Genomic DNA, 27105 nt, shown 5'->3' with positions numbered 1-27105 from the left:
AAACTGACCTGAAACAACCCAAAACTGAGAGAAAATCACCCAAAATAGTGAGAAACTGACTTAAAACCAACTAAAAATGACCCAAAATGGAGTGAAATCAACCTGAAACAACCCAAAGCTGAGAGAAAATCACCCAGAAGTGAACCTGACCCAAAAACAACTGAAAATGACCCAAAGCTGAGTGAAAATGACCAAAAACTGACTGAAACCGACCAGAAATCACCCAAAACTGAGAGAAATTGACCCAAAATTGAGTGCAACTCACCCAAAACTGAGGGAAATCCACCCAAAATGGAGTGAAATCCACCTGAACCACCCAAAACTGAGGGAAATCCACACAAAATTGAGTCAAAATGACCCAAAATTGAGTGAAACCAACTCAAAACCAAGCGAAAATTACTCAAAATTGATCAAAACGACCCAAAACCGATGGAAAAAGACCCAAAATTGAGAGAAGCTGACCTGAAACCACCCAAAACCGAGTAAAACTGACCCAAAACTGACTAAAATCCACCCAAAATTGGGGTCCTGGGAGGCAAAGTTACAGGAAATGGAGAAAATGTTACATTGAAGTGTCTTAAATAGAGAAAAAATGGCATTAAAGTGGCCAAAAGTGACCAAAAATGGCATTAAAGTGATGAAAAGTGGCATTAAAGTGACCAAAAACGGCATTAAAGTGATAAAAAATGGCATTAAAGTGACCAAAAGTGACATTGAAGTGCCTTAAAAGGGTCAAAAATGGCATTAAAATGCACAAAAATTATATTAAAGTGAACAAATGTTACAGAAAAGTGTCTTAAATGAGTCAAAAATAGCATTAAAGTGATCAATACTTACAGTAAAGTGATCAAAAGCGACACTGAAATGTTTTGAGTCAGAAATTGCGTTAAAGTGATAAAAAGATACCGAAAAGTGTCCAAAATCCCCCAGCACCCCTTTGTGGGACCCCTTTTCCCAACATTTTCCCCCAAAAAGGGAATTTAGATTTTGACATTCCCTTTTCCCTCATTTTTTTTCACCAAAAACGCTCCAGATTTTCTTTTTTCCCTCAATTTTCACCCCAAAAAGCCTCTGCAATTCCCATTTTCCCTCAGTTTTGCCCCAAAAGGGAATTTATTATTTGAAATTCCCTTTTCTCCCTCAATTTTCCCTCAAAACGGGATTGGGGACCCCATTTCCCCTCAGAAAAAATCCCCAAATCCTTTCCCCCCCAAAAAAAAAAATGCACTGGAAGCCCCTTTTCCCCTCAAATTTCCCCAAAATCCTTGGATTTATAGCTTGGGGTCCCTTTTTCCCCCTCAGAAAAAATCCCAAAACGTTAATTTTTTCCCCCAAAATAAACCGAGCCCCTTCATACCTCCGCCGCTAGGGGGCGCAGCTTTCCCGCCGCTCTCCCTCAGGCTCCCGCGCACGCGCAGTGCGGCCGGACCGTACCACCCTGAGGGGAACGCGCGGGGGGGGGGGGGAACAACGGCAGGGGCGGGAACGGGCGAGTCCATTAGGAGCCGAACCCGGGGGAGGTGTCGGGGAGGCCCCGGGGCCGCTGGTTGGTGAGGGGGGAGTTTGGGGAGGTTTTTTGGGGTAAATTTGAGGGGTTTTGGGGTAAAATTGAAGGGTTTTTGTGGGAAAACTGAGGGAGAAAGGGAGTGTCCGGACGCCGGGGTTATGTTTGGGACACGGGGTTGGGGAGAAGGGAGGGCGGAGAGGTGGGAATAGAGGAGGATTAAAGGGAAAAAGGGGTCCCTGAGCAGTTTTTGAGGGAATTCTGAGGGGGGAAAAGGGGTTCCGGAGCCGTTTTGGGGTGAATTTGAGGGAAAAAAGGAGTTCCAGATACTTAAATGCCCTTACAGGGGTGTCCTGGATAATCTTAGTTTCTATTTTGGGGCAATACTGAGGGAAAAAGGGGGTCCCGGAGCGGTTTTGGGGGCATTTTGAGGGGGAAAAGGGGTCCCAGAGCATTTTTACGGGCATTTTGAAGGAAAAAAAGCGATTCTGGACCTTTTAAATTTTGGTTTTGGGGAAACTCTGAGGGGAAAAGTGATTCTGGAGTAGTTTTGGGGGGAAGTTTGAGGGAAAAAAGGGGTCCCTGAACAGTTTTTGAGGGAATTCTGAGGGGGAAAAGGGGTTCCGGAGCGGTTTTGGGGTGAATTTGAGGGAAAAAAGGGGTTCCAGATACTTAAATGCCCTTACAGGGGTGTCCTGGACCTTCTGAGTTTCTATTTTGGGGCAACTCTGAGGGGAAAAGGGGGTCCTGGAGCGGTTTTGGGGGCATTTTGAGGCGAAAAAAGCTGTTCTGGAGCTTTTAAATTTTGGTTTTGGGGAAACTCTGAGGGGAAAAGTGGTTCTGGGGTAGTTTTGGGGTGATTTTGAGGGAAAAAAGGGGTCCCCGAACAGTTTTTGGGGGAATTCTGAGGGGAAAAAGGGGTTCTGGAGCCGTTTTGGGGTGAATTTGAGGGAAAAAAGAGTTCCAGATACTTAAATGCCCTTACAGGGGTGTCCTGGATAATCTCAGTTTCTATTTTGGGGCAACTCTGAGGGGAAAAGGGGGTCCTGGAGCGGTTTTGGGGGATTTTGAGGGGAAAAAGCTGTTCTGGACCTTTTAAATTTTGGTTTTGGGGAAACTCTGAGGAGAAAAGTGGTTCTGGAGCAGTTTTGGGGTGATTTTGAGGGAAAAAAGGGGTCCCTGAACAGTTTTTGGGGGAATTCTGAGGGGAAAAAGGGGTTCCGGAGCGGTTTTGGGGTGAATTTGAGGGAAAAAAGGAGTTCGGGACACTTAAATCCTCTTGTAGGGCGTCCTGGATCTTCTGAGTTTCTATTTTGGGGCAACTCTGAGGGGAAAAGGGGGTCCCGGAGCGGTTTTGGGGGCATTTTGAGGGGTAAAAGGGGTCCCAGAGCATTTTTACGGGCATTTTGAAGGAAAAAAGGAGTTGTGGACCCTTTAAATTTTGGTTTTGGGGGAACTCTGAGGGGAAAAGTGATTCTGGAGCAGTTTTGGGGGGAAGTTTGAGGGAAAAAAGGGGTCCCTGAGGAGTTTTTGGGGGAATGCTGAGGGGAAAAAGGGGTCCTGGAGCAGTTTTGGGGGCATTTTGAAGGAAAAAAGCGATTCTGGACCTTTTAAATTTTGGTTTTGGGGAAACTCTGAGGGGAAAAGTGGTTCTGGGGTAGCTTTGGTGGGAAATTTGAGGGGAAAAAAAGGGTCCCTGAACGGTTTTTGGGGGATTTGTGAGAAAAAAAGGGGTCCTGGAGCGGTTTTGGGGTGAATTTGAGGGAAAAAAGGGGTTCCAGACACTTAAATCCTCTTTTTTGGGGGGGGTTCTGGGCATTTTGAGGTTTTATTTTGGGGCAACTCTGAGGGGAAAAGTGGTTTTGGGACAGTTTTTTGGGGTCTCTTATTGGGGGGGGGGGTCCTGAGGAGATTTTTGGGGTGTCTGGGGGGATTTTTGGGGTGTCTGGGGGGATTTCGAGGTCCCTGAGGTGATTTTGGGGTCTTTGGGTGGATTTTGGGGTCCCTGAGGGAATTTTGGGGTCTCTGAGAGGATTTTGGGGTCCCTGAGGGAATTTTGGGGTCCCTGAGGGAATTTGGGGTCCCTGAGGGGATTTTGGGGTCCCTGAGGGAATTTTGGTGTCTCTGAGGGGATTTTGGGTTCCTTTGGGTGGATTTTGGGGTCCTTTGGGTGGATTTTGGCATCCCTGGGGGATTTTTGGGGTCCCTGAGGGGATTTTGGGGTCTTTGGGTGAATTTTGGGGTCCCTGAGGGGATTTTTGGGCTCCTTTTGGTGGATTTTGGCGTCCCTGGGGGGGATTTTGGGGTTATTTGGGTGGATTTTGGGGATTTTTGGGCTCTTTTGGGTGGATTTTGGGGCTCCTTGGGGGGGTCCCTGAGGGGATTTTTGGGCTCTTTGGGTGGATTTTGGGGCTTTTTGGGCGGATTTTGGGGATTTTTGGTGTCTCTGAGGGGATTTTGGGGGTCCCTGAGGGAATTTTGGTGTTATTTGGGTGGATTTTGGGGATTTTTGGGTGGATTTTGGGGATTTTTGGGTGGATTTTGGGGTTATTTGGGTGGATTTTGGGGGTTTTTGGGTGGATTTTGGGGATTTTTGGGTGGATTTTGGGGTTATTTGGGTGGATTTTGGGGGGTTTTGGGTGGATTTTGGGGATTTTTGGGTGGATTTTGGGGGGTTTTGGGTGGATTTTGGGGTTATTTGGGTGGATTTGGGGGATTTTTGGGCTCTTTTGGGTGGATTTTGGGGCTTTTTGGGTGGATTTTGGGGATTTTTGGTGTCTCTGAGGGGATTTTGGGGTTATTTGGGTGGATTTTGGGGCTTTTTGGGTGGATTTTGGGGATTTTTGGGTGGATTTTAGGGATTTTTGGGTGGATTTTGGGGTTATTTGGGTGGATTTTGGGGATTTTTGGGCTCCTTTTGGTGGATTTTGGGGTCCCTGAGTAGAATTTTGAGGTTATTTGGGTGGATTTTGGGGATTTTTGGGTGGATTTCGGTGTTATTTGGGTGGATTTTGGGGATTTTTTGGTGGATTTTGGGGATTTTTGGTGTCCCTGAGGGAATTTCGGTGTTATTTGGGTGGATTTTGGGGTTATTTGGGTGGATTTTGGGGATTTTTGGCATCCCTGAGTGGATTTTGGGGTTATTTGGGCTCCTTTGGGTGGATTTTGGGGTCCCTGCGGGGGATTTTGGGGTTATTTGGGTGGATTTTGGGGTTATTTGGGTTCCTTTTGGTGGATTTTGGGGTCCCTGAGGGGATTTTTGGGCTTCTTTTGGTGGATTTTGGGGTCCCTGCGGGGGATTTTGGGGTGGATTTGGGGGATTTTTGGGTGGATTTTGGGGATTTTTGGTGTCCCTGAGGGGAATTTTGGGCTCCTTTGGGTGGATTTTGGGGTCCCTGCGGGGGATTTTGGGGTGGATTTGGGGGATTTTGGGGTGGATTTTGGGGATTTTTGGGTGGATTTTGGGGATTTTTGGTGTCCCTGAGGGGAATTTTGGGCTCCTTTTGGTGGATTTTGGGGTCCCTGCGGGGGATTTTGGGGATTTTTGGGTGGATTTTGGGGATTTTGGGGCTCCTTGGGGGCTCCTTTGGGCGGGTTCGGGCCCCCTCCCCGTTAACCCCTTCCCTGCCGGCAGGAGATGCTGCGGCGCCTTTTGGGGGGGGGTCTGCGGGGCGGTGGGGGAGGGGCGCCCCGGAGCCCCCCCGCCCGCGCCGCCGCCGACCAGACCCCCCCGGACCTGGCGCGGGAGCGCTGCAAGGCCGTCACCTCCTTCTACCACCAGCCCGCCATCGACGCCGCCGCCGACAGGGTGAGACCCCTCCCCAAATTCCCCGGGAGACCCCTCCCCAAATTCACCGGGGATTTGGGGGCATTTTGGGGCAGTTCATGGGGGATTTGGGGTCAGCTGATGGGGGATTTGGGGTCAGTTTATGGGGGATTTGAGGCCATGGACGCCGCCGCCGAGAGGGTGAGACCCCTCCCCAAATTCCCAGGGAGACCCCTCCCCAAATTCACCAGGGATTTGGGGAGATTTGGGGCCATTTGGGTCAGTTTATGGGGGATTTGGGGTCAGTTTATGGGGGATTTGGGGTCAGTTTATGGGGGATTTTAGGGCATCGACGCCACAGCCGACAGGGTGAGACCCCTCCCCAAATTCCCCGGGAGACCCCTCCCCAAAACCCGGGGAGACCCCTCCTCAAATTCACCAGGGATTTGGGGACATTTGGGTCAGTTTATGGGGGATTTGGGGTCAGTTCATGGGGGATTTGGGGTCACTTTATGGGGGATTTGAGGCCATCGACGACGACGCCGAGAGGGTGAGACCCCTCCCCAAATTCCCAGGGAGACCCCTCCCCAAATTCACCAGGGATTTGGGGAAATTTGGGGTCGTTTTGTGTTAATTTGGGGCCATTTGGGGTCAGTTTATGGGGGATTTGTGGGGATTTGGGGTCCTTGATGAGGTCACAGAGAGGGTGAGACCCCTCCCCAAACTGGGGAGACCCCTCCCCAAATTTACCAGGGGTTTGGGTCCGTTTTGGGGGAGATTTGGGTCAATTTGGAGCCATTTTGGGGCCATTTGGTGTCAATTTGGGTCAATTTCAAGGAGATTTTGGGGGATTTGGGGCTGTCAATGTGGTCACAGAGAGGGTGAGACCCCTCCCCAAATTCCCCAGAGATTTGGGTCCATTTTGGGAGGATGTTGGGGCCATTTTGAGGGGATTTTGGGGAAATTTTAGGGGGATTTGGGGAAATTTTAGGGGGATTTTGGGGCCATTTTGGGGGAAATTTAGGGGGATTTTGGGAGGATTTTGGGGGAATTTTAGGGGGATTTTGGGGCCATTTTGAGTGAATTTTGGGGCCATTTTGAGGGGATTTTGTGGAAATTCCAGGGGCATTTTGGAGCCATTTTGAGTGAATTTTAGGGGGATTTTGGGGCCATTTTGGGGAGGATTTGGGGGGAATTTTAGGGAGATTTTGGGGAGGATTTTGGGGGAATTTTAGGGGGATTTTGGGGGGAATTTTAGGGGAATTTTGGGGAGGATTTTGGGGGAATTTTAGGGAGATTTTGGGGAGGCATTTTAGGGAGATTTTGGGGCTATTTTGGGGGATTTTAGGGAGATTTTGGGGAGGATTTTGGGGAATTTTAGGGAGATTTTGGGGCCATTTTGGGGGAATTTTAGGGAGATTTTGGGGACATTTTGCCTGAATTTGGGGCTGATTTTGAGGGGAATTTTAGGGGGATTTGGGGGGGAATTTTAGGGAGATTTTGGGGCCATTTTGGGGGAATTTTAGGGGGATTTTGGGGGAGGATTTTGGGGGGAATTTGGGGCCATTTTAGGGGGATTTTGGGGGAGGATTTTGGATGAATTTCAAGGGCATTTCGCGACCATTTTTGCCCGATTTTGGGTATTTTTAGGGGGGATTTTTTTTGCCGATTTCGGCTCCATTTTGGGTTGAACTTCACCCCAAATGCGGGGTCCCCCTCCCCCAATGACAGAAAGCCCCAAAATCTCCTTTTTTCCCCCCAAACCAGCCCTCGGTGCGCCTGACCCCCACCACCATGCTCTACGCGGGGCGCTCGCAGGACGGCAGCCACATCCTGGTGGGTGAGGGGGCCCCAAATTCGGGGGTCCCCAAAACTTGGGGGGGTCCCCCTAAAACTTGGGGGGTCCCTGACATCGGGGGGGTCCCCAAAATTTGGGGTAAAATGGGAGGATGGGTCCCCAAAATTTGGGGTAAAATGGGAGGAGGGGTCCCCAAAATTTTGGGGAGGGTCCCCAAAACTTGGGGGGGTCCCTGACATCGGGGGGGGTCCCCAAAATTTGGGAGGGGGCCTAAAATTTGGGGGAATTTTCTCAGATTTGGGGGAATTTTCTCAGTTTTGGGGGGATAAAAGGGGTCGGGGGAGACCAAAATTTGGGGTAAAATGGGTCCCGAAAATTTGGGGGGGTCCCTGACATCGGGGGGGGGTCCCCAAAATTTGGGAGCGGGGCTAAAATTTGGGGGAATTTTGTCCATTTTAGGGGGATAAAAGGGGCTGGGGGGAGGCCAAAATTTGGGGTAAAATGGGAGGAGGGGTCCCCAAAATTTTGGGGAGGGTCCCCAAAACTTGGGGGGGGTCCCTGACATCGGGGGAGTCCCCAAAATTTGGGAGGGGGCCTAAAATTTGGGGGAATTTTCTCAGTTTTGGGGGATAAAAGGGGTCGGGGAGGCCAAAATTTGGGGTAAAATGGGAGGAGGGGTCCCCAAAATTTGGGGGTGAAACCTCCAGAATTTGGGGGGAAATTTCAACGATTTTGTAAAACGTCCAAAATTTGAGGTGTAAACTCAAAAATTTGGGGTGAAAAGTAAAAAATCTGGGGGAAAATGTCACAAATTTGGGGTGAAAATTCAACATTTTTGGGGTGAAAATTCAACATTTTTGGGGTGACAATTCAATATTTTGGGGGTGAAAATTCAATATTTTTGGGTTGAAAATTCAACATTTTTGGGGTGAAAATTCAAAAATTTTGGCGTGAAAATTCAATATTTTTGGGGGTGAAAATTCAACATTTTGGGGGTGAAAATTCAACATTTTTGGGGGTGAAAATTCAACATTTTTGGGGTGAAAATTCAACATTTTTGGGGTGAAAATTCAAAATTTTGGGCTGAAAAATTCAATATTTTTGGGTTGAAAATTCAATATTTTTGGGGGTGAAAATTCAACATTTTGGGGTGAAAAGTCATCCTTTTGGGGGTGAAAAATCAGCATTTTTGGGGTGAAAATTCAACATTTTTGGGGAATTTTGTGGGTTTGGCTGGGCAGAAACCCCCAAAAATTTGGTTTAAAAATCCCCAAATTTCCAGGGGTTTGTGGGGAGGATAAAAGTTGGGGATTTGCCCAAAACTGGGTTTTTTTGCCCAGAAAAGCGCGCGGTACCTGCAGCAGGAGCTGCCCGTGCGCATCGCCCACCGCATCCAGGGCTTCCGGAACCTTCCCTTCATCATCGGCTGCAACCCCACCATCCTGCACGTGGTGAGCCCCAAAACTCCCCAAAACTCCCCAAAGTCAGCCCAAAATCACCCCCAAAATTTAAGGAAATCCTGAAAGCCCAAAAAAAAAAAAAAATTTGGGAAAAATCGCGAGGAGAAAATTCAAATTATTCCCCAAAAAATGGAAGGGAATGGTGAAAATTATGAAAAAATAATTAAAATTTTTTTCCCAAAAAAAATTGGTGAAATGATCCCAAAATGTTCCTAAAAAGTCGAAGGGAATGTCGAAATTCCTGAAATTCCGAAAGAAAATCCCAAAAATTTCTGAAAAATTTGCTAAAAAAAAAAAAATCCTTCTCAAAATTACCTGAAAATTTTCCCAAAATGTCCTCAAAATATTCCCAAAAGTTTTAAGGGAATCCCAAAATTGACAAGATTAAAAAAAAAAAAAATTGGGGAAAAAAAATCCAAAATATTCCCAAAATAATCCCAAAAGTTTCCCAGGGAATTCCCAAAATTTGCGCAGAATTCCCAAAAATTTTTAAGGGAAATCCTGAAATTCCCAAAATTTCAAAAAAATTTCTCCAAATTCCCCAAAATTTTTTGGGAATTCCCAAAATTCTTGGGGGGGGGATTGCAAAATTCCCGAGAAATCCCAAAATTTCCAAAAATTCCTGAAAATTTCCAGAAAATTTCCATAAAATTTCTAAAAATTCCCAAAAATTTCCAGAAATTCCCCAAAATGCCCAAAAATTTCCAGAAATTCCCCAAAATTCCCAAAATTTTCCAGAAATTCTCCAAAGTTCCCAAAAATTCCCAAAAATTTCCATAAAATTACTGAAAATTCCCCAGAAATTGCCATGAAATTCCTAAAAATTCCCAAAAATTCCTAAAAATTCCTAAAAATTCCCCAAATTTTCCATAAAATTCCCAAAAATTCCCCAAAATTTCCATAAAATTCCCCAAAATTCCCCAAAATGTCTAGAAAATTCCTAAAAATTCCAGAAAATTCCCTGAAATTCGCAAAAATTTCCATAAAATTCCAAAAAAATTACAGAAAATTCCCAAAAATTCCCTGAAATTCCCAAAAATTTCCATAAAATTCCTAAAAGTTCCCAAAAATTCCCCTAAAATCCCGAAAATTCCCGAAAATTTCCTGAAAATTTCCGTAAAATTCCCCAAAATTTCCATAAAATTCCCCAAAATTTCCCTAAAATTCCCGAAAATTCCCCGAAATTCCCCGAAATTCCCCGAAATCCCCGTAATTGTGTGCCGTTCCCCTCCGCAGCACGAGCTGTACATCCGCGCCTTCCAGAAACTGAGCGACTTCCCCCCGGTGAGTGAGGGAGGGAGGGACACACCTGGGAGCACACCTGGGGGGTAAAAACACACCTGGGCACACCTGGGCACACCTGGGCACACCTGAGAGCCATCACACACCTGGGGACACACCTGGGCACACCTGAGACACACCTGGGCACACCTGAGAGTCATCACACACACCTGGGCACACCTGAGAGCCATCACACACCTGGGGGCCCCTGGGGGTTAGAAACACACCTGGGCACACCTGGGAACTCTCCTGGCACACCTGGGCATACCTGGGGGAGCAAAACTACACCTGTGCACACCTGGGGACACATGTGACACACCTTGGCATACCTGGGGGCACCTGGGCACACCTGGGGGTTAAAAACACACCTGGGTCACCTGTGCAGGTGCAGGTGCGCAGTGATGAGGCGCAGCACTGTGTGCCAGTGTCTCACCTGTCTGTGTCTGACCTGTCTGTGTCTGACCTGTCTGTGTCTCACCTGTCTGTGTCTCACCTGTCAGTGTCTGACCTGTCTGTGTCTCACCTGTCTGTGTCTGACCTGTCTGTGTCTGACCTGTCTGTGTCTCACCTGTCTGTGTCTCACCTGTCTGTGTCTGACCTGTCTGTGTCTGACCTGTCTGTGTCTGACCTGTCTGTGTCTCACCTGTCTGTGTCTGACCTGTCTGTGTCTCACCTGTCTGTGTCTCACCTGTCAGTGTCTGACCTGTCTGTGTCTCACCTGTCTGTGTCTGACCTGTCTGTGTCTGACCTGTCTGTGTCTGACCTGTCTGTGTCTCACCTGTCAGTGTCTGACCTGTCTGTGTCTCACCTGTCTGTGTCTGACCTGTCTGTGTCTGACCTGTCTGTGTCTCACCTGTCTGTGTCTCACCTGTCTGTGTCTGACCTGTCTGTGTCTGACCTGTCTGTGTCTGACCTGTCTGTGTCTCACCTGTCTGTGTCTGACCTGTCTGTGTCTGACCTGTCTGTGTCTGACCTGTCTGTGTCTGACCTGTCTGTGTCTCACCTGTCTGTGTCTGACCTGTCTGTGTCTGACCTGTCTGTGTCTGACCTGTCTGTGTCTGACCTGTCTGTGTCTGACCTGTCTGTGTCTGACCTGTCTGTGTCTCACCTGTCTGTGTCTCACCTGTCTGTGTCTCACCTGTCTTACCTGTGTTACCTGTTCAGATCCAAGTGCGCAGTGACGAGGCGCAGCGCTGTCACCGTCTCACCTGTATCTCACCTGTAACTCACCTGTCCATGTCTCACCTGCACAGATCCAGGTGCGCAGCGACGAGGCGCAGCACTGTGTGTCACTGTCACTGTCACACCTGTCACACCTGTCACACCTGTCACACCTGTCTCACCTGTCTCACCTGCAGATCCAGGTGCGCAGCGACGAGGCGCAGCGCTGTCAGTATCTCACCTGTCCGTATCTCACCTGTCTCTCACCTGTCTCACCTGCACAGATCCAGGCACACAGTGACGAGTCTCAGTGCTGTCACTGTCATTGTCACTGTCACACCTGTCAATGTCTCACCTGTCTCACCTGTGTCTCACCTGCACAGATCCAGGCGCGCAGTGACGAGGCGCAGCGCTGTCACTGTCACACCTGTCAATGTCTCACCTGTCTGTCTCTCACCTGGGTTACCTGCACAGATCCAGGCGCGCAGCGATGAGGCGCAGCGCTGTCACTGTCACACCTGCCCGTATCTCACCTGTCTCTCACCTGTCTCACCTGCAGATCCAGGTGCACAGTGACGAGTCCCAGTGCTGTCACTGTCACACCTGTCTGTCTCTCACCTGTGTTACCTGTCACACCTGTCTGTCTCTCACCTGTGTTACCTGCACAGATCCGGGCGCGCAGCGACGAGGCGCAGCGCTGTCACTGTCACACCTGTCTGTCTCTCACCTGTGTCTCACCTGCACAGATCCAGGCACACAGTGACGAGTCTCAGTGCTGTCACTGTCATTGTCACTGTCACACCTGTCAATGTCTCACCTGTCTCACCTGTGTCTCACCTGCACAGATCCAGGCGCGCAGTGACGAGGCGCAGCGCTGTCACTGTCACACCTGTCACTGTCACACCTGTCTGTCTCTCACCTGTGTTACCTGCACAGATCCAGGTGCGCAGTGACGAGGCGCAGCGCTGTCACTGTCACACCTGTCTGTCTCTCACCTGTGTTACCTGCACAGATCCAGGTGCGCAGCGACGAGGCGCAGTACTGTCACTGTCACACCTGTCTGTCTCTCACCTGTGTCTCACCCTGCACAGATCCAGGTGCGCAGTGACGAGGCGCAGTACTGCGCGCTGCTGCGGCAGCTGCTGGAGGATCACAAGGACGTGGTGACGCTGCTGGCCGAGGGGCTGAGGGAGTGCCGGAGACACATACAGGTAACTCACCTGGGACAGGTAACACACCTGAGACACACCTGGGACACACCCACACACACCTGTGACACGCCCCCTGCTGGCCGAGGGGCTGAGGGAGTGCCGGAGACACATACAGGTAACTCACCTGGGAAAGGTAACCCTAACTGTGACACACCTGTGACACACACACACACACCTGGGACACACCCACACACACCTGTGACACACCCCCTGCTGGCCGAGGGGCTGAGGGAGTGCCGGAGACACATACAGGTAACTCACCTGGGACAGGTAACACACCTGAGATACACCTGTGACACACCCACACACACCTGGGACACGCCCCCTGCTGGCCGAGGGGCTGAGGGAGTGCCGGAGACACATACAGGTAACCTTACCTGGGACAGGTAACTCACCTGAGATACACCTGGGACACACCCACACACACCTGGGACACGCCCCCTGCTGGCCGAGGGGCTGAGGGAGTGCCGCAGGCACATACAGGTAACTCACCTGGGACACACCTGGGACACACCTGGGACAGGTAACCTCACCTGTGACACACCCACACACACCTGGGACACGCCCCCTGCTGGCCGAGGGGCTGAGGGAGTGCCGCAGGCACATACAGGTAACTCTCCTGGGACACACCTACACACCTGAGATACACCTGAGATACACCCACACACACCTGTGACACACCCACACACACCTGTGACACGCCACACACACCTGAGACACACCCACACACACCTGTGACACACCCACACACACCTGTGACACGCCCACACACACCTGAGACACACCCACACACACCTGTGACACACCCACACACACCTGAGACACACCCACACACACCTGTGACACACCCACACACACCTGTGACACGCCCCCTGCTGGCCGAGGGCCTGAGGGAGTGCCGGAGACACATACAGGTAACTCACCTGGGACACACCTGGGATACACCTGAGATACTCCTGAGACAGGTAACCTCACCTGGGATACACCTGAGATACACCTGAGATACACCCACACACACCTGGGGACACACCTGAGATACACACACACACCTGGGACACACCTGGGACAGGTAACCTCACCTGTGACACACCTGAGATACACACACACACCTGGGACACACCTGGGACAGGTAACCTCACCTGTGACACACCTGAGGTACACACACACACCTGGGACACACCTAGGGCGGGTAACCTCACCTGGGTCACACCTGGGAAAGTCTCACCTGAGCCACACCCACTCACCTATGGCTCACCTGTTCGTTGTCTGTCTCACCTGTCTCTCACCTCTCACCTGTCTCTCACCTGTCTCACCTGTCTGTATCTCACCTGTCTGATCTCACCTGTCTCACCTGTCTGATCTCACCTGTGTGATCTCACCTGTCTCACCTGTCTGATCTCACCTGTCTGATCTCACCTGTGTGATCTCACCTGTCTCACCTGTCTGATCTCACCTGTCTGATCTCACCTGTCTCACCTGTCTGATCTCACCTGTGTGATCTCACCTGTCTCACCTGTCTGATCTCACCTGTCTGATCTCACCTGTCTCACCTGTCTGTATCTCACCTGTCTGATCTCACCTGTCTCACCTGTCTGATCTCACCTGTGTGATCTCACCTGTCTCACCTGTCTGATCTCACCTGTCTGATCTCACCTGTCTCACCTGTCTGTATCTCACCTGTCTGATCTCACCTGTCTCACCTGTCTGATCTCACCTGTGTGATCTCACCTGTCTCACCTGTCTGACCTCACCTGTCTGACCTCACCTGTCTGACCTCACCTGTCTCTCACCTGTCTGATCTCACCTGTGTGACCTCACCTGTCTGACCTCACCTGTGTGACCTCACCTGTCTGACCTCACCTGTCTCACCTGTCTGAACTCACCTGTGTGACCTCACCTGTCTCACCTGTCTGATCTCACCTGTGTGACCTCACCTGTCTCACCTGTCTGTATCTCACCTGTCTGTATCTCACCTGTCTGATCTCACCTGTGTGACCTCACCTGTCTGTATCTCACCTGTGTGACCTCACCTGTCTGTATCTCACCTGTGTGACCTCACCTGTCTGTATCTCACCTGTGTGACCTCACCTGTCTCTCACCTGTCTGATCTCACGTGTGTGACCTCACCTGTCTGTATCTCACCTGTGTGACCTCACCTGTCTGTATCTCACCTGTGTGACCTCACCTGTCTCTCACCTGTCTGATCTCACGTGTGTGACCTCACCTGTCTGTATCTCACCTGTGTGACCTCACCTGTCTCTCACCTGTCTCTCAGGACGAGCGGCTGCTGCGGCCGTTCCTGGACAAGACGCTGACGTCGCGCCTGGGCATGCGGATGCTGGCGGCGCATCACCTGGCGCTGCACGAGGACAAGGTGAGCTCACCTGGACAGGTAAATCACCTGGATACAGGTGTGTCAGGTACCCATAGATCACCTGGCGCTGCACGAGGACAAGGTGAGCTCACCTGGGCACAGGTAAAGTGTCAGGTACCCATAGATCGCCTGGCGCTGCACGAGGACAAGGTGAGCTCACCTGGGCACAGGTGTGACAGTACAGGTGTGTCAGTACAGGTGTGTCAGTACAGGTGAATCACCTGGCGCTGCACGAGGACAAGGTGAGCTCACCTGGACAGGTAAATCACCTGGATACAGGTGTGTCAGGTACCCATAGATCACCTGGCGCTGCACGAGGACAAGGTGAGCTCACCTGGACAGGTAAATCACCTGGGCAGGTAAATCACCTGGGCACAGGTGTGACAGGTACCCGTAGATCACCTGGCGCTGCTCGAGGACAAGGGTGAGCTCACCTGGGTACAGGTGTGACAGTACAGGTGTGTCAGTACAGGTGTGACAGTACAGGTGTGTCAGTACAGGTGTGTCAGTACAGGTGTGACAGTACAGGTGTGACAGTACAGGTGTGTCAGTGCAGGTGTGACAGTACAGGTGTGACAGTACAGGTGTGACAGTACAGGTGTGTCAGTACAGGTGTGACAGTACAGGTGTGACAGTACAGGTGTGTCAGTGCAGGTGTGGTCAGTACAGGTGTGTCAGTACAGGTGTGACAGTACAGGTGTGACAGTACAGGTGTGTCAGTGCAGGTGTGACAGTACAGGTGTGACAGTACAGGTGTGACAGTACAGGTGTGACAGTACAGGTGTGTCAGTGCAGGTGTGACAGTACAGGTGTGACAGTACAGGTGTGACAGTACAGGTGTGTCAGTGCAGGTGTGACAGTACAGGTGTGACAGTACAGGTGTGACAGTACAGGTGTGTCAGTACAGGTGTGTCAGTACAGGTGTGACAGTACAGGTGTGACAGTACAGGTGTGTCAGTGCAGGTGTGACAGTACAGGTGTGTCAGTGCAGGTGTGACAGTACAGGTGTGACAGTACAGGTGTGACAGTACAGGTGTGTCAGTGCAGGTGTGACAGTACAGGTGTGACAGTACAGGTGTGACAGTACAGGTGTGTCAGTACAGGTGTGTCAGTACAGGTGTGACAGTACAGGTGTGTCAGTACAGGTGTGTCAGTACAGGTGTGACAGTACAGGTGTGACAGTACAGGTGTGTCAGTGCAGGTGTGACAGTACAGGTGTGACAGTACAGGTGTGACAGGCACAGGTGTGACAGTACAGGTGTGTCAGTGCAGGTGTGACAGTACAGGTGTGACAGTACAGGTGTGACAGGCACAGGTGTGACAGTACAGGTGTGACAGTACAGGTGTGACAGTACAGGTGTGTCAGTGCAGGTGTGACAGTACAGGTGTGACAGTACAGGTGTGACAGGCACAGGTGTGACAGTACAGGTGTGACAGTACAGGTGTGACAGTACAGGTGTGACAGGCACAGGTGTGACAGTACAGGTGTGACAGTACAGGTGTGACAGGCACAGGTGTGACAGTACAGGTGTGACAGTACAGGTGTGACAGGCACAGGTGTGACAGTACAGGTGTGACAGTACAGGTGTGACAGGCACAGGTGTGACAGTACAGGTGTGTCAGTGCAGGTGTGACAGTACAGGTGTGACAGTACAGGTGTGACAGTACAGGTGTGACAGGCACAGGTGTGACAGTACAGGTGTGACAGTACAGGTGTGACAGTACAGGTGTGTCAGTACAGGTGTGACAGGCACAGGTGTGTCAGTACAGGTGTGTCAGTACAGGTGTGACAGTACAGGTGTGGCAGGTACAGGTGAATCACCTGTCCAGGTGTGTCAGGTCATTCATCCCAGTTTTCCCTGATTTTCCCCCCATTTTTCCTCATTTTCCCCCAATTTTTCCCAATTTCCCCCCATTTTTCTCAATTTCCCCCAAATTTTCCCCAAATTTTTCCCATTTTCCCCCCATTTCCCCCCATTTTTCCCAATTTTCCCTCAAATTTTCCCCCATTTCCCGCAATTTTCCAAAATTTTCATCTTTTTTTCTCATTTTTCCCCATTTTTCTGCATTTTTCCCCAAATTTTCCCCATTTTTCCCCCGATTTCCCCAATTTTCCCCCATTTTTCTCATTTTTTTCCCCTGTTTTTTCCTGGTTTTCCCCAAATTTCCCCACTTTTCCTAATTTTCCCAAATTTTCCCCCGTTCTTTCTCATTTTTCCCTTTTCCCTTTTTTCTTATTTTCCCCCCATTTTTTCCAAATTTCCCCCAAATTTTCCCCATTTTTCCCGAATTTTTCCACTTTCTTTCTCATTTTTTTCTCATTTTTCCCCATTTTCTTCCCAATTTTCTCCAAATTTTCTCCCATTTTTGCCCAATTTTCCCCCATTTTTCTCATTTCCCCCCATTTTTTTCCCCAAATTTCCCCAAATTTCCCCCAGATTTCCCCAAATTCCCCCAAATTCCCGTTTTTCTCTCACTTTTCCCTATTTTCTCCCACTTTTTCCCGTTTTTCCCCGTTTTCCCCCCGATTTGCAGCCGGATTTCGTCGGCATCATCTGCACGCGCCTGTCGCCCAAGAAACTCATCGAGAAGTGGGTGGACTTCGCCAGGTGAGCGAAAATAACCCAAAATACACCCAAAACACACCTGGGCACACCTGGGCACACCTGAGACACACCTGGGCACACCTGGGCACACCTGGGCACACCCAAAACACACCTGGGCACACCTGGGCACACCTGGGCACACCCAAACTCATCGAGAAGTGGGTGGACTTCGCCAGGTGAGCACACCCGAAAAACACCCAAAATAACCCAAAATACACCTGAGACACACCTGGGCACACCTGGGCACACCCAAAATAACCCAGAATACACCCAAAACACACCTGAGACACACCAAAAACACACCTGGACACACCTGAGACACACCCAAACTCATCGAGAAGTGGGTGGACTTCGCCAGGTGAGCGCACCCAAAAAACACCCAAAATAACCCAAAATACACCCAAAATACACCTGGGACACACCTGGGCACACCTGGGCACACCCAAAATAACCCAGAATACACCCAAATACACCCAAAACACACCTGAGACACACCTGGGCACACCTGGGCACACCTGGGCACACCCAAACTCATCAAGAAGTGGGTGGACTTCGCCAGGTGAGCGCACCTGGGGACACCCGAAACACACCTGAGACACACCTGGGGGGGGAGACACACCCGAGACACGCCCGAAATATACCTGGGACACACCTGAAACACACCTGGGGGCACCCAAAATACACCTGAGGGTACCTGGGACACACCTGGGAGGGTGAAAACACACCGGGGACACACCTGGACACACACAGGCAACACCAGGTGACAGCAGGTGACTGTGGCTGCCAGGTGAGGTGACACAGGTGAGTCACACCTGTCCCCAGGTGTGTCAGTGACACGGGGTGACACTGACTGACAGGGGGTGGCTGTAGGTGCCAGGTGAGGTCGCTCAGGTGTGTCACACGCGTGTCACACGCGTGTTCCAGGCGTTTGTGTGAACATCAATACGGGAACGCCCCGCGTGTGCGCATCAACGGGCACGGGACAGGGACACGGGGTGGCTGTAGCTCTCAGGACAGGTGACACAGGTGTGTCACACACGTGTCACACGCGTGTTCCAGGCGTTTGTGTGAGCACCAGTACGGCAACGCCCCGCGTGTGCGCATCAACGGGCACGTGGCGGCGCGCTTCCCGTTCATCCCGCTGCCCCTGGACTACGTCCTGCCCGAGCTGCTCAAGAACGCCATGAGGTGCCCGCGGCTGGGGGATTTTGGGGGGAATTCTGGGGATTTTGGGCAATTCTGGGGGAATTCCGGGGATTTTGGGGGGAATTCCGGGGATTTTGGGACTTTTTGGGGGAAAATCCAGGGATTTTGGGACATTTTGGGGAGAATTCCGGGGATTTCCAGGATATTTTGGGTGGAATTCTGGGGATTTTGGGACATTTTGGGGGAAATTCCAGGGATTTTGGGACATTTTGGGGAGGATTCCGGGGATTTCCAGGATATTTTGGGTGGAATTCTGGGGATTTTGGGACATTTTGGGGGAAATTCCAGGGATTTTGGGACATTTTGGGGAGGATTCCGGGGATTTCCAGGATATTTTGGGTGGAATTCTGGGGATTTTGGGACATTTTGGGGAGAACTCCGGGGATTTTGGGACTTTTTGGGGGAAAATCCAGGGATTTTGGGACATTTTGGGGAGGATTCTGGGGATTTCCAGGATATTTTGGGTGGAATTCCGGGGATTTTGGGACATTTTGGGTGGAATTCCGGGGATTTTGGGACTTTTTGGGGGAAAATCCAGGGATTTTGGGACATTTTGGGGAGGATTCCGGGGATTTCCAGGATATTTTGGGTGGAATTCCGGGGATTTTGGGACATTTTGGGTGGAATTCCGGGGATTTTGGGACTTTTTGGGGGAAATTCCGGGGATTTTGGGACATTTTGGGGAGGATTCTGGGGATTTCCAGGATATTTTGGGTGGAATTCTGGGCGTTTTGGGCAATTCTGGGGAGATTTTGGAATGTTCCTAGGGGAATTCCGGGGATTTTGGGGCAGTTTGGGACAACTCCAGGGATTTTGGGGACAATTCCAGGGATTTTGGGGCATTTTGGGGGAACTCGGGGCATTTGGGGAGAATTCCAGGGATTTTGGGACGGTTTGGGGACAGTTCCGGGGATTTGGGGGGAATTCCGGTGGGTTTGGGCAATTCTGGGGGAATTCCAAGGATTCTGGGCAATTTGGGGGCAGTTTGGGGAGAATTCCGGGCATTTTGGGCAATTCTGGGGGAATTCTGGGTGTTTTGGGGCAGTTTGGGGGGAATTCTGGGGATTTGGAGGAATTCTGGGGGAATTCCGGGGGTTTTGGGCAATTCTGGGGATTTGGGGGAATTCCGGGCACTTGGGGTGCCATTTTGGGGTCCCTTATGACCCCGGGGTGACCCTGGTGCCATTTTTGGGGTCCCCAATGACATTTTGGGGTCCCCCATGACATTTTTGGGGTCCCTGGTGCCATTTTTGGGGTCCCCGGTGACATTTTTGGGGTCCCCGGTGACATTTTTGGGGTCCCCAATGACATTTTTGGGGTCCCTGGTGACACTTGGGGTGACCCTGGTGCCATTTTGGGGTCCCCAATGACATTTTGGGTTCTGGGGTGCCATTTTTGAGGTCCCTGATGACCCTGGGGTGACCCCAGTGACCCTGGGGTGACCCTGGTGGCATTTTGGGGTCCCCAGTGACATTTTTGGGGTCCCTGGTGCCATTTTGGGGTCCCCAATGACATTTTGGGGTCCTGAGGTGGCATTTTGGGGTCCCCGGTAACATTTTTGGGGCCCCCAATGACATTTTGGGGTCCTGGGGTGACATTTTGGGGGTGACCCCGGTGCCATTTTGGGGTCCCTGGTGACATTTTTGGGTGACCCTGGTGACATTTTTGATGTCACCAATGACATTTTTGGGGTCCCTGGTGCCATTTTGGGGTCCCTGGTGACATTTTGAGGTCCCCCAATGACATTTTTGGTGTCCTGGGGTGGCATTTTGGGGTCCCCGATGACATTTTGGGGTCCCCGGTGACCCCGGGGTGACCCCGGTGCCATTTGGGGTGGCAGGGCCACCATGGAGTCCCACCTGGATACGCCCTACAACGTCCCCGACATCGTGGTGACCATCGCCAACAACGACATCGACCTCGTCATCCGGTACGGCCACCCCGGCCCCGGTGTCCCCAATGTCCCCAAGGGGTCCCCAATGTCACCAAGGGGTCCCCAAATGTCCCCAATGTCCCCAAGGTGTGCCCAAATTTCCCCAATGTCCCCAATGTCCCCAAGGTGTCCCCAATGTCCTCAATGTCCTCAGTGTCCCCAAATTTCCCCAATGTCCCCAAAGTCCCCAGTGTCCCCAAGGTGTCCCCAATGTCCCCAAGGTCTCCTTGAACTGTCCCTAAAGTGTCCCCAAATTTCCTTTATAATGTCCCCAAAGTGTCCCCAAAGAGTCTTTGAGGTGTCCCCAAAGTGTCTCTGAAATGTCCCCAATGTGTCCCCAAAGGGGCCTCAAGGTGTCCCCAATCCCCTGGATGTCCCCGATGTCCCCAATGTCCCCAGTGTCCCCAATGTCCCCAATGTCCCCAATCCCCCCCATGTCCCCAATGTCCCCAATGTCCCCAATGTCTTAGTGTCCCCAATACACTCAATGTCCCCGATGCCCCCAATGTCCCCGATGTCCCCAATCCCATGAATGTCCCCAATGTCCCCATGTCCCCATGTCCCCAATGTCCCCAATGTCCCCGATGTCCCCGATGTCCCCGATGTCCCCGATGTCCCCGATGTCCCCAATGTCCCCAATGTCCCCGATGTCCCCTCACTGTCCCCAGGATCTCGGACCATGGCGGTGGCATTCCCCACGAGCTGCTGGACAAACCCGATGTCCCAATGTCCCCAATCCCCTGGATGTCCCCAATGTCCCAATCCTCCCGATGTCCCCAGTGTCCCCGATGTCCCCAATGTCCCCAATGTGTCCCCGATGTCCCCTCACTGTCCCCAGGATCTCGGACCGTGGCGGTGGCATCCCCCACGAGCTGCTGAACAGACCCGATGTCCCAATGTCCCAGTGTCCCCATGTCCCCAATGTCCCCGATGTCCCCAATGTCCCCAATGTCCCCGATGTCCACAATGTCCCCAACGTCCCCAATGTCCTTGATGTCCCCAATGTCCCCAATGTCCCCAATGTCCTGAATCCCCTCAGTGTCCCCCATGTCCCCAACGCCCCCAATGTGTCCCCAATGTCCCTGATGTCCCCAGGATCTCGGACCGTGGCGGTGGCATCCCCCACGAGCTGCTGGACAGACTCAGTGTCCCCAATGTCCCCAATCCCCTCAGTGTCCCCAATGTCCCCAATGTCCCCGATGTCCCCGATGTCCCCGATGTCCCCAATGTGTCCCCCATGTCCCCAATGTGTCCCCAGGATCTCGGACCGTGGCGGTGGCATTCCCCACGAGCTGCTGGACAAGGTCACCGAGTACCACTTCAGCACGGCCGAGGCGAGCGCGCAGGACCCGCGCCTGGGGGGGCCCTTCCGCGGCCTGATGGACGCCAGCGGCCAGCCCGGGCCCATGCACGGGTCAGGGACCCCTCCCCACACCGGGACCCCTCCCCAAATTGGGGACACCCCCAAAAAATTGGGGACAAACCAGGAAAATTGGGGACAAACCGCGAAAATTTGGGGACAGTCCCTGGGAATCGGGTTTGAGGGGGTTTGGGGTCACTAGGGGGGTGTTTAGGGGGGATTTGGGGGGTTTAGGGGATCCCTGGGACCCCTCCCCAAATTGGGGACCCCTCCTCAAATTGGGGACACCCCCAAGAATTGGGGACAATTCAAAAAAATTGGGGACAAACTAAGAAAATTGGGGACAGTCCCTGGGAATCGAGTTTGAGGGGGTTTGGGGTCACTAGGGGGGTGTTTAGGGGGGATTTGGGGGCGTTTGAAGGGTCCCTGGGACCCCTCCCCAAATCGAGGACCCCTCCCCACATTGGGACCCCTCCTCAAATTGGGGACAATCCGAAAAAATTGGGGACAAACCGCGAAAATTTGGGGACAGTCCCTGGGAATCGGGTTTGGGGTCTCTGGGAGGTGTTTGAGGGGGTTTAGAGGGGGTTTAGGGGATCCCTGGGACCCCTCCCCAAATTGGGGACCCCTCCTCAAATTGGGGACGCCCCCAAAAACTGGGGACAACCCGAAAAAATTGGGGACAACCCGAAAAAATTGGGGACAAACCGCGAAAATTGGGGACAGTCCCTGGGAATCGGGTTTGAGTGGGTTGGGGTCTCTAGAGGGGGGTTTAGGGCGGGTTTAAGGGATCCCAAGGACCCCTCCCCAAATTGGGGACACCCCCCATATTGGGGACCCCCTCCTCAAATTGGGGACAATCCAAAAAAATTGGGGACAAACTACAAAAATTGGGGACATTGGAAATGTCCCTGGAAATCGGGTCTGGGGTCTCTGGGGGGTGTTTGAGGGGGTTTAGGGGGGATTTGGGGGGTTTGAAGGATTCCTGGGACCCTTCCCCAAATTGGGAACCCCTCCTCAAATTGGGGACCCCCTCCCCAAATTGGGGACAATCAGAAAAAATTGGGAACAATCAAAAAAAATTGGGGACAAACAGCAAAAATTGGGTTTGAGGGGGTTGGGGTCTTTGGGGGGTGTTCGAGGGGGTTTAGGGGGGATTTGGGGGATTGAAGGATCCCTGGGACCCCTCCTCAAATTGGGGACCCCTCCTCAAATTGGGGACATGCCCAGGCTCGGGCTTTGGGGGATTTAAAGGGATTTTGGGGCATTTAATGGGATTTTGGGACAATTTTGGGGCCACTTTTTGTTATTTTTGGTGTCCCCCCAGGTTTGGCTTCAGGGTAGATTTGGGGATTTTGGGGTTTTTGGGGTGGGTTTTGGGATATTTGGGGATTTTTTTTGGGATTTGGGGTAGTTAATGGGATTTTGGGATGTTTGGGACAATTTTGGGGCCACTTTTTGTCCTTTCTGGTGCCCCCAAGGTTCGGCTTTGGGGTAAATTTGGGGTTTTTGGTGGGGATTTTGGTGCGGGATTTGGGGTTTTTGGGGTGAGATTTAGGGTTTTTGGGGTGGGATTTTTGGGTTTTTGCTGGGCTTTTTGGGGGACTTTGCTGGGATTTTGGGACAATTTTGGGGCCACTTTTTGTTATTTTTGGTGCCCCCCGGGTTCGGCTTTGGGGTAAATTTGGGGTTTTTGGGGAGGGATTTTTGGGTTTTTGGTGGGGATTTTGGGGTGGGATTTGGGGTTTTTGGGGTAGATTTTTGGGTTTTTGGTGGGGATTTTGGGGTATTTTTTGGGGGACTTTGCTGGGATTTTGGGGCCACTTTTTGTTATTTTTGGTGTCCCCCCAGGTTCGGCTTTGGGGTAAATTTGGGGTTTTTGGGGTGAGATTTTTGGGGTTTTGGTGGGGATTTTGGGGTGGGATTTGGGGGTCAGATTTGGGTTTTTTTGTGACGATTTTGGGGTGCTTTTTGGGGGGACTTTGCTGGGATTTTGGGACAATTTTGGGGCCACTTTTGTCCTTTCTGGCGCCCCCAGGTTCGGCTTCAGGGTAAATTTGGGGGTTTTTGGGGTGGGATTTTTGGGATTTTGGTGGGGATTTTGGTGCGGGATTTGGGGTTTTTGGGGTGAGATTTAGGGTTTTTGGGGTGGGATTTTTGGGTTTTTGCTGGGCTTTTTGGGGGACTTTGCTGGGATTTTGGGACAATTTTGGGGCCACTTTTTGTTATTTTTGGTGCCCCCCGGGTTCGGCTTTGGGGTAAATTTGGGGTTTTTGGGGAGGGATTTTTGGGTTTTTGGTGGGGATTTTGGGGTGGGATTTGGGGTTTTTGGGGTAGATTTTTGGGTTTTTGGTGGGGATTTTGGGGTATTTTTTGGGGGACTTTGCTGGGATTTTGGGGCCACTTTTTGTTATTTTTGGTGTCCCCCCAGGTTCGGCTTTGGGGTAAATTTGGGGTTTTTGGGGTGAGATTTTTGGGGTTTTGGTGGGGATTTTGGGGTGGGATTTGGGGGTCAGATTTGGGTTTTTTTGTGACGATTTTGGGGTGCTTTTTGGGGGGACTTTGCTGGGATTTTGGGACAATTTTGGGGCCACTTTTGTCCTTTCTGGCGCCCCCAGGTTCGGCTTCAGGGTAAATTTGGGGGTTTTTGGGGTGGGATTTTTGGGATTTTGGTGGGGATTTTGGGGTGGGATTTGGGGTTTTTGGGGTGGGATTTAGGGTTTTTGGGGTGGGGTTTTTGGTGGGGATTTTGAGGTGGGATTTGGGTTTTTTTGTGACGATTTTGGGGTATTTTTTGGGGTATTTTTTGGGATTTTGGGACAATTTTGGGGCCACTTTTTGTCATTTTTGGTGCCCCCCAGGTTCGGCTTCGGGCTGCCGACGTCGCGCGCCTACGCCGAGTACCTGGGGGGGTCGCTGGTGCTGCAGTCGCTGCAGGGCGTCGGCACCGACGTCTACCTGCGGCTGCGGCACATCGACGGCAAGGCCGAGAGCTTCCGCATCTAGGGGGGCTTCGGGGGGCCCCGGGAACCCCCCGAGCCCCACGCGGCTCACGGGGGGCTGCAGAGCCCCCAGAGCTGGGTTCTGCCCATGGGAACCTGGAGAACCCTCAAAGGTTGGACTTCGGGGTCGTGGAACCCCTAAAAGTTGGGTTTGGTCATTAAAATCATGGAGAACCTTCCAGAGTTGGGTTTTAGTCATCAAGGTCAAGGAGGACCCTCAAAAGTTGGGTTTTGGTCATTGAAACCAAGGAAAACCCTCAAAAGTTGGACTTTTAGGTCATTAAAATTGTGGAGAACTCTTAAAAATTGGGGTTTGGTCATTAAAAGCAAGGAGAACCCTCCAAAGTTGGGTTTTGGTCATTGAAACCAAGGAAAACCCTCAAAAGTTGGACTTTTAGCTCATTAAAATTGTGGAGAAATCTTAAAAGTTGGGGTTTGGTCATTAAAAGCAAGGAGAAGCGCCAAAAATCAGACTTTTAGGTCATGGAACCCCTAAAAGTTGGGTTTTGGTCATTGAAACCAAGGAGAACCCTCAAAAGTTGGACTTTGGGGTCGTGGAACCCCTAAAAGTTGGGTGTTGGTCATTAAAATCATGGAGAACCTTCCAGAGTTGGGGAGAACTCTCAAATGTTGGGTTTTAGTCATTAAAGTAATGGAGAACCTTCCAAAGTTGGGTTTTGGTCATTAAAACCAAGGAGAACCCTCAAAAGTTGGACTTTTTGGTCATTAAAATTGTGGAGAACTCTTAAAAGTTGGGGTTTGGTCATTAAAGTCATGGAGAACCTTCCAGAGTTGGGTTTTGGTCATCGAGGTGAAGGAGAACCTTCAAAAGTTGGGTTTTGGTCATTGAAACCAAGGAGAACCCTCCAAAGCTGGACTTTTTGGTCATTAAAATTGTGGAAAATTCTTAAAAGTTGGGATTTTGTCATGGGAACCATGGAGAACCTTCCAGAGTTGAGTTCTGCTCATGGGAACCATGGAGAACCCTCCAAAGTTGGGTTTTGGTCATTAAAACCAAGGAGAACCCTCAAAAGTTGGACTTTTTGGTCATTAAAATTGTGGAGAACTCTTAAAAGTTGGGGTTTGGTTCATGGGAACCATGGAGAACCTTCCAGAGTTGGGTTTTGGGTCGTGGAACCCCCAAATTTGGGGATTTTTGGTCATCAAGGTCTTGGAGAACCCTCAGAAATGGACGTTGGCCATGGTGGGGTCAAGGCCACGCCCCCAGAGTGGCCATTGGCCATGGTGGGGTCAAGGCCACGCCCCCAGAGTGGCCATTGGTCAGTGGGGTCAAGGAGAACCCGGAGTGGACAATGCGGAGTGGGCGGGGCTTTATTGGGGGTGGGGCTTTATTGGGGCGGGGCTTTATTGGGGGCGGGGCGAGGGGGAGGAGGGGAGGGAGGAAGGCTCAAGGTGGGGGTGGGGTGGGAAAAGGCCCAATTTGGGCATTTTTTGACCCGAAATTCATCATCTTCATCCTCATCATCTTCATCTTCATCATCATGGAGGACCAAGTGTCCAATTTGAGCTTTTTTTGACCCAAAATTCCTCCTCATCTTCATCATCATCATTATGGAGGCCATCTTCATCATCATCATCATCCTCATCATCATCCTCATCATCATGGAGGCCCAAAGCTCCAATTTGGGCTTTTTTTGACCCAAAATTCCTCATCTTCATCTTCATCATCATCATCATGGAGGACCAAGTGTCCAATTTGGGCTTTTTTTGACCCAAAATTCCTCATCTTCATCATCATGGAGGCCATCTTCATCATCATCATCATCATGGAGGACCAGGTGTCCATTTTGGGCTTTTTTTGACCCAAAATTCCTCCTCATCTTCATCCTCATCATCATCACCATGGAGACCATCATCATCATCATCATCATCTTCATCATCATCTTCATCATCGTCATCATCATGGAGGCCCCAGTGTCCATTTTGGGCTTTTTTTGACCCAAAATTCCTCCTCATCTTCATCTTCACCATCATCTCCTCCATCATCTTCCTCCCCACCCTCCTCCTCCTCCTCAGCTCCTTCCCCCGTTAATCTTCATCCCCTCCTCCACCATCATCATCCTCGGGGCCTTCGTCGCCTCCACCATCATCATCCTCGGGGCCTTCGTCGCCTCCATCATCTTCCTCGGGGCCTTCATCATCATTTTTGGGTTCTTCATCATCCTCCTCGTGGCCTTCATCCCCAAATGTGGGTCCGTCATCATCCTCGAGGCCTTCCTCGCCTCCATCCTCATCCTCGGGGCCTTCATCCTCGTTTTGGGGTTCTCCTTCATCATCCTCGGGGTTTCCTTCCTCGTTTTTGGGTTCTCCCTCCTCCTCCTCCTCGGGGCCTTCCTCCCCAGCTCTGGGCTCCTCCTCCTCCTCGGGGCCTTCCTCCCCAGCTCTGGGCTCCTCCTCCTCCTCCTGGGGCCGGCAGCACGGG

The 27105-nt window shown here is 51.3% G+C and overlaps 1 protein-coding gene across 1 annotated transcript; it reads left to right on the top strand.

The window, feature by feature from the left end:
* The first annotated feature begins 1412 nt into the window (after nucleotides 1–1412).
* Nucleotides 1413–25331, top strand: BCKDK (branched chain keto acid dehydrogenase kinase). The gene is made up of 12 exons (XM_064401894.1): nucleotides 1413–1546; nucleotides 5139–5312; nucleotides 7038–7106; nucleotides 8409–8519; nucleotides 9765–9812; nucleotides 12062–12181; nucleotides 14457–14555; nucleotides 17091–17164; nucleotides 18221–18349; nucleotides 20208–20297; nucleotides 21559–21714; nucleotides 24522–25331. The coding sequence occupies exons 2-12, from the start codon at nucleotides 5142–5144 to the stop codon at nucleotides 24664–24666; spliced, it is 1212 nt and encodes a 403-aa protein (XP_064257964.1). The 5' UTR covers nucleotides 1413–1546; nucleotides 5139–5141; the 3' UTR covers nucleotides 24667–25331.
* The last annotated feature ends 1774 nt before the right edge of the window (nucleotides 25332–27105 follow it).

This window comes from Passer domesticus, chromosome 33 (genome assembly GCF_036417665.1).
Source record: "Passer domesticus isolate bPasDom1 chromosome 33, bPasDom1.hap1, whole genome shotgun sequence".
Lineage (NCBI taxonomy): Eukaryota > Metazoa > Chordata > Aves > Passeriformes > Passeridae > Passer > Passer domesticus.
This window is presented reverse-complemented; position numbering and strand designations above follow the sequence as displayed.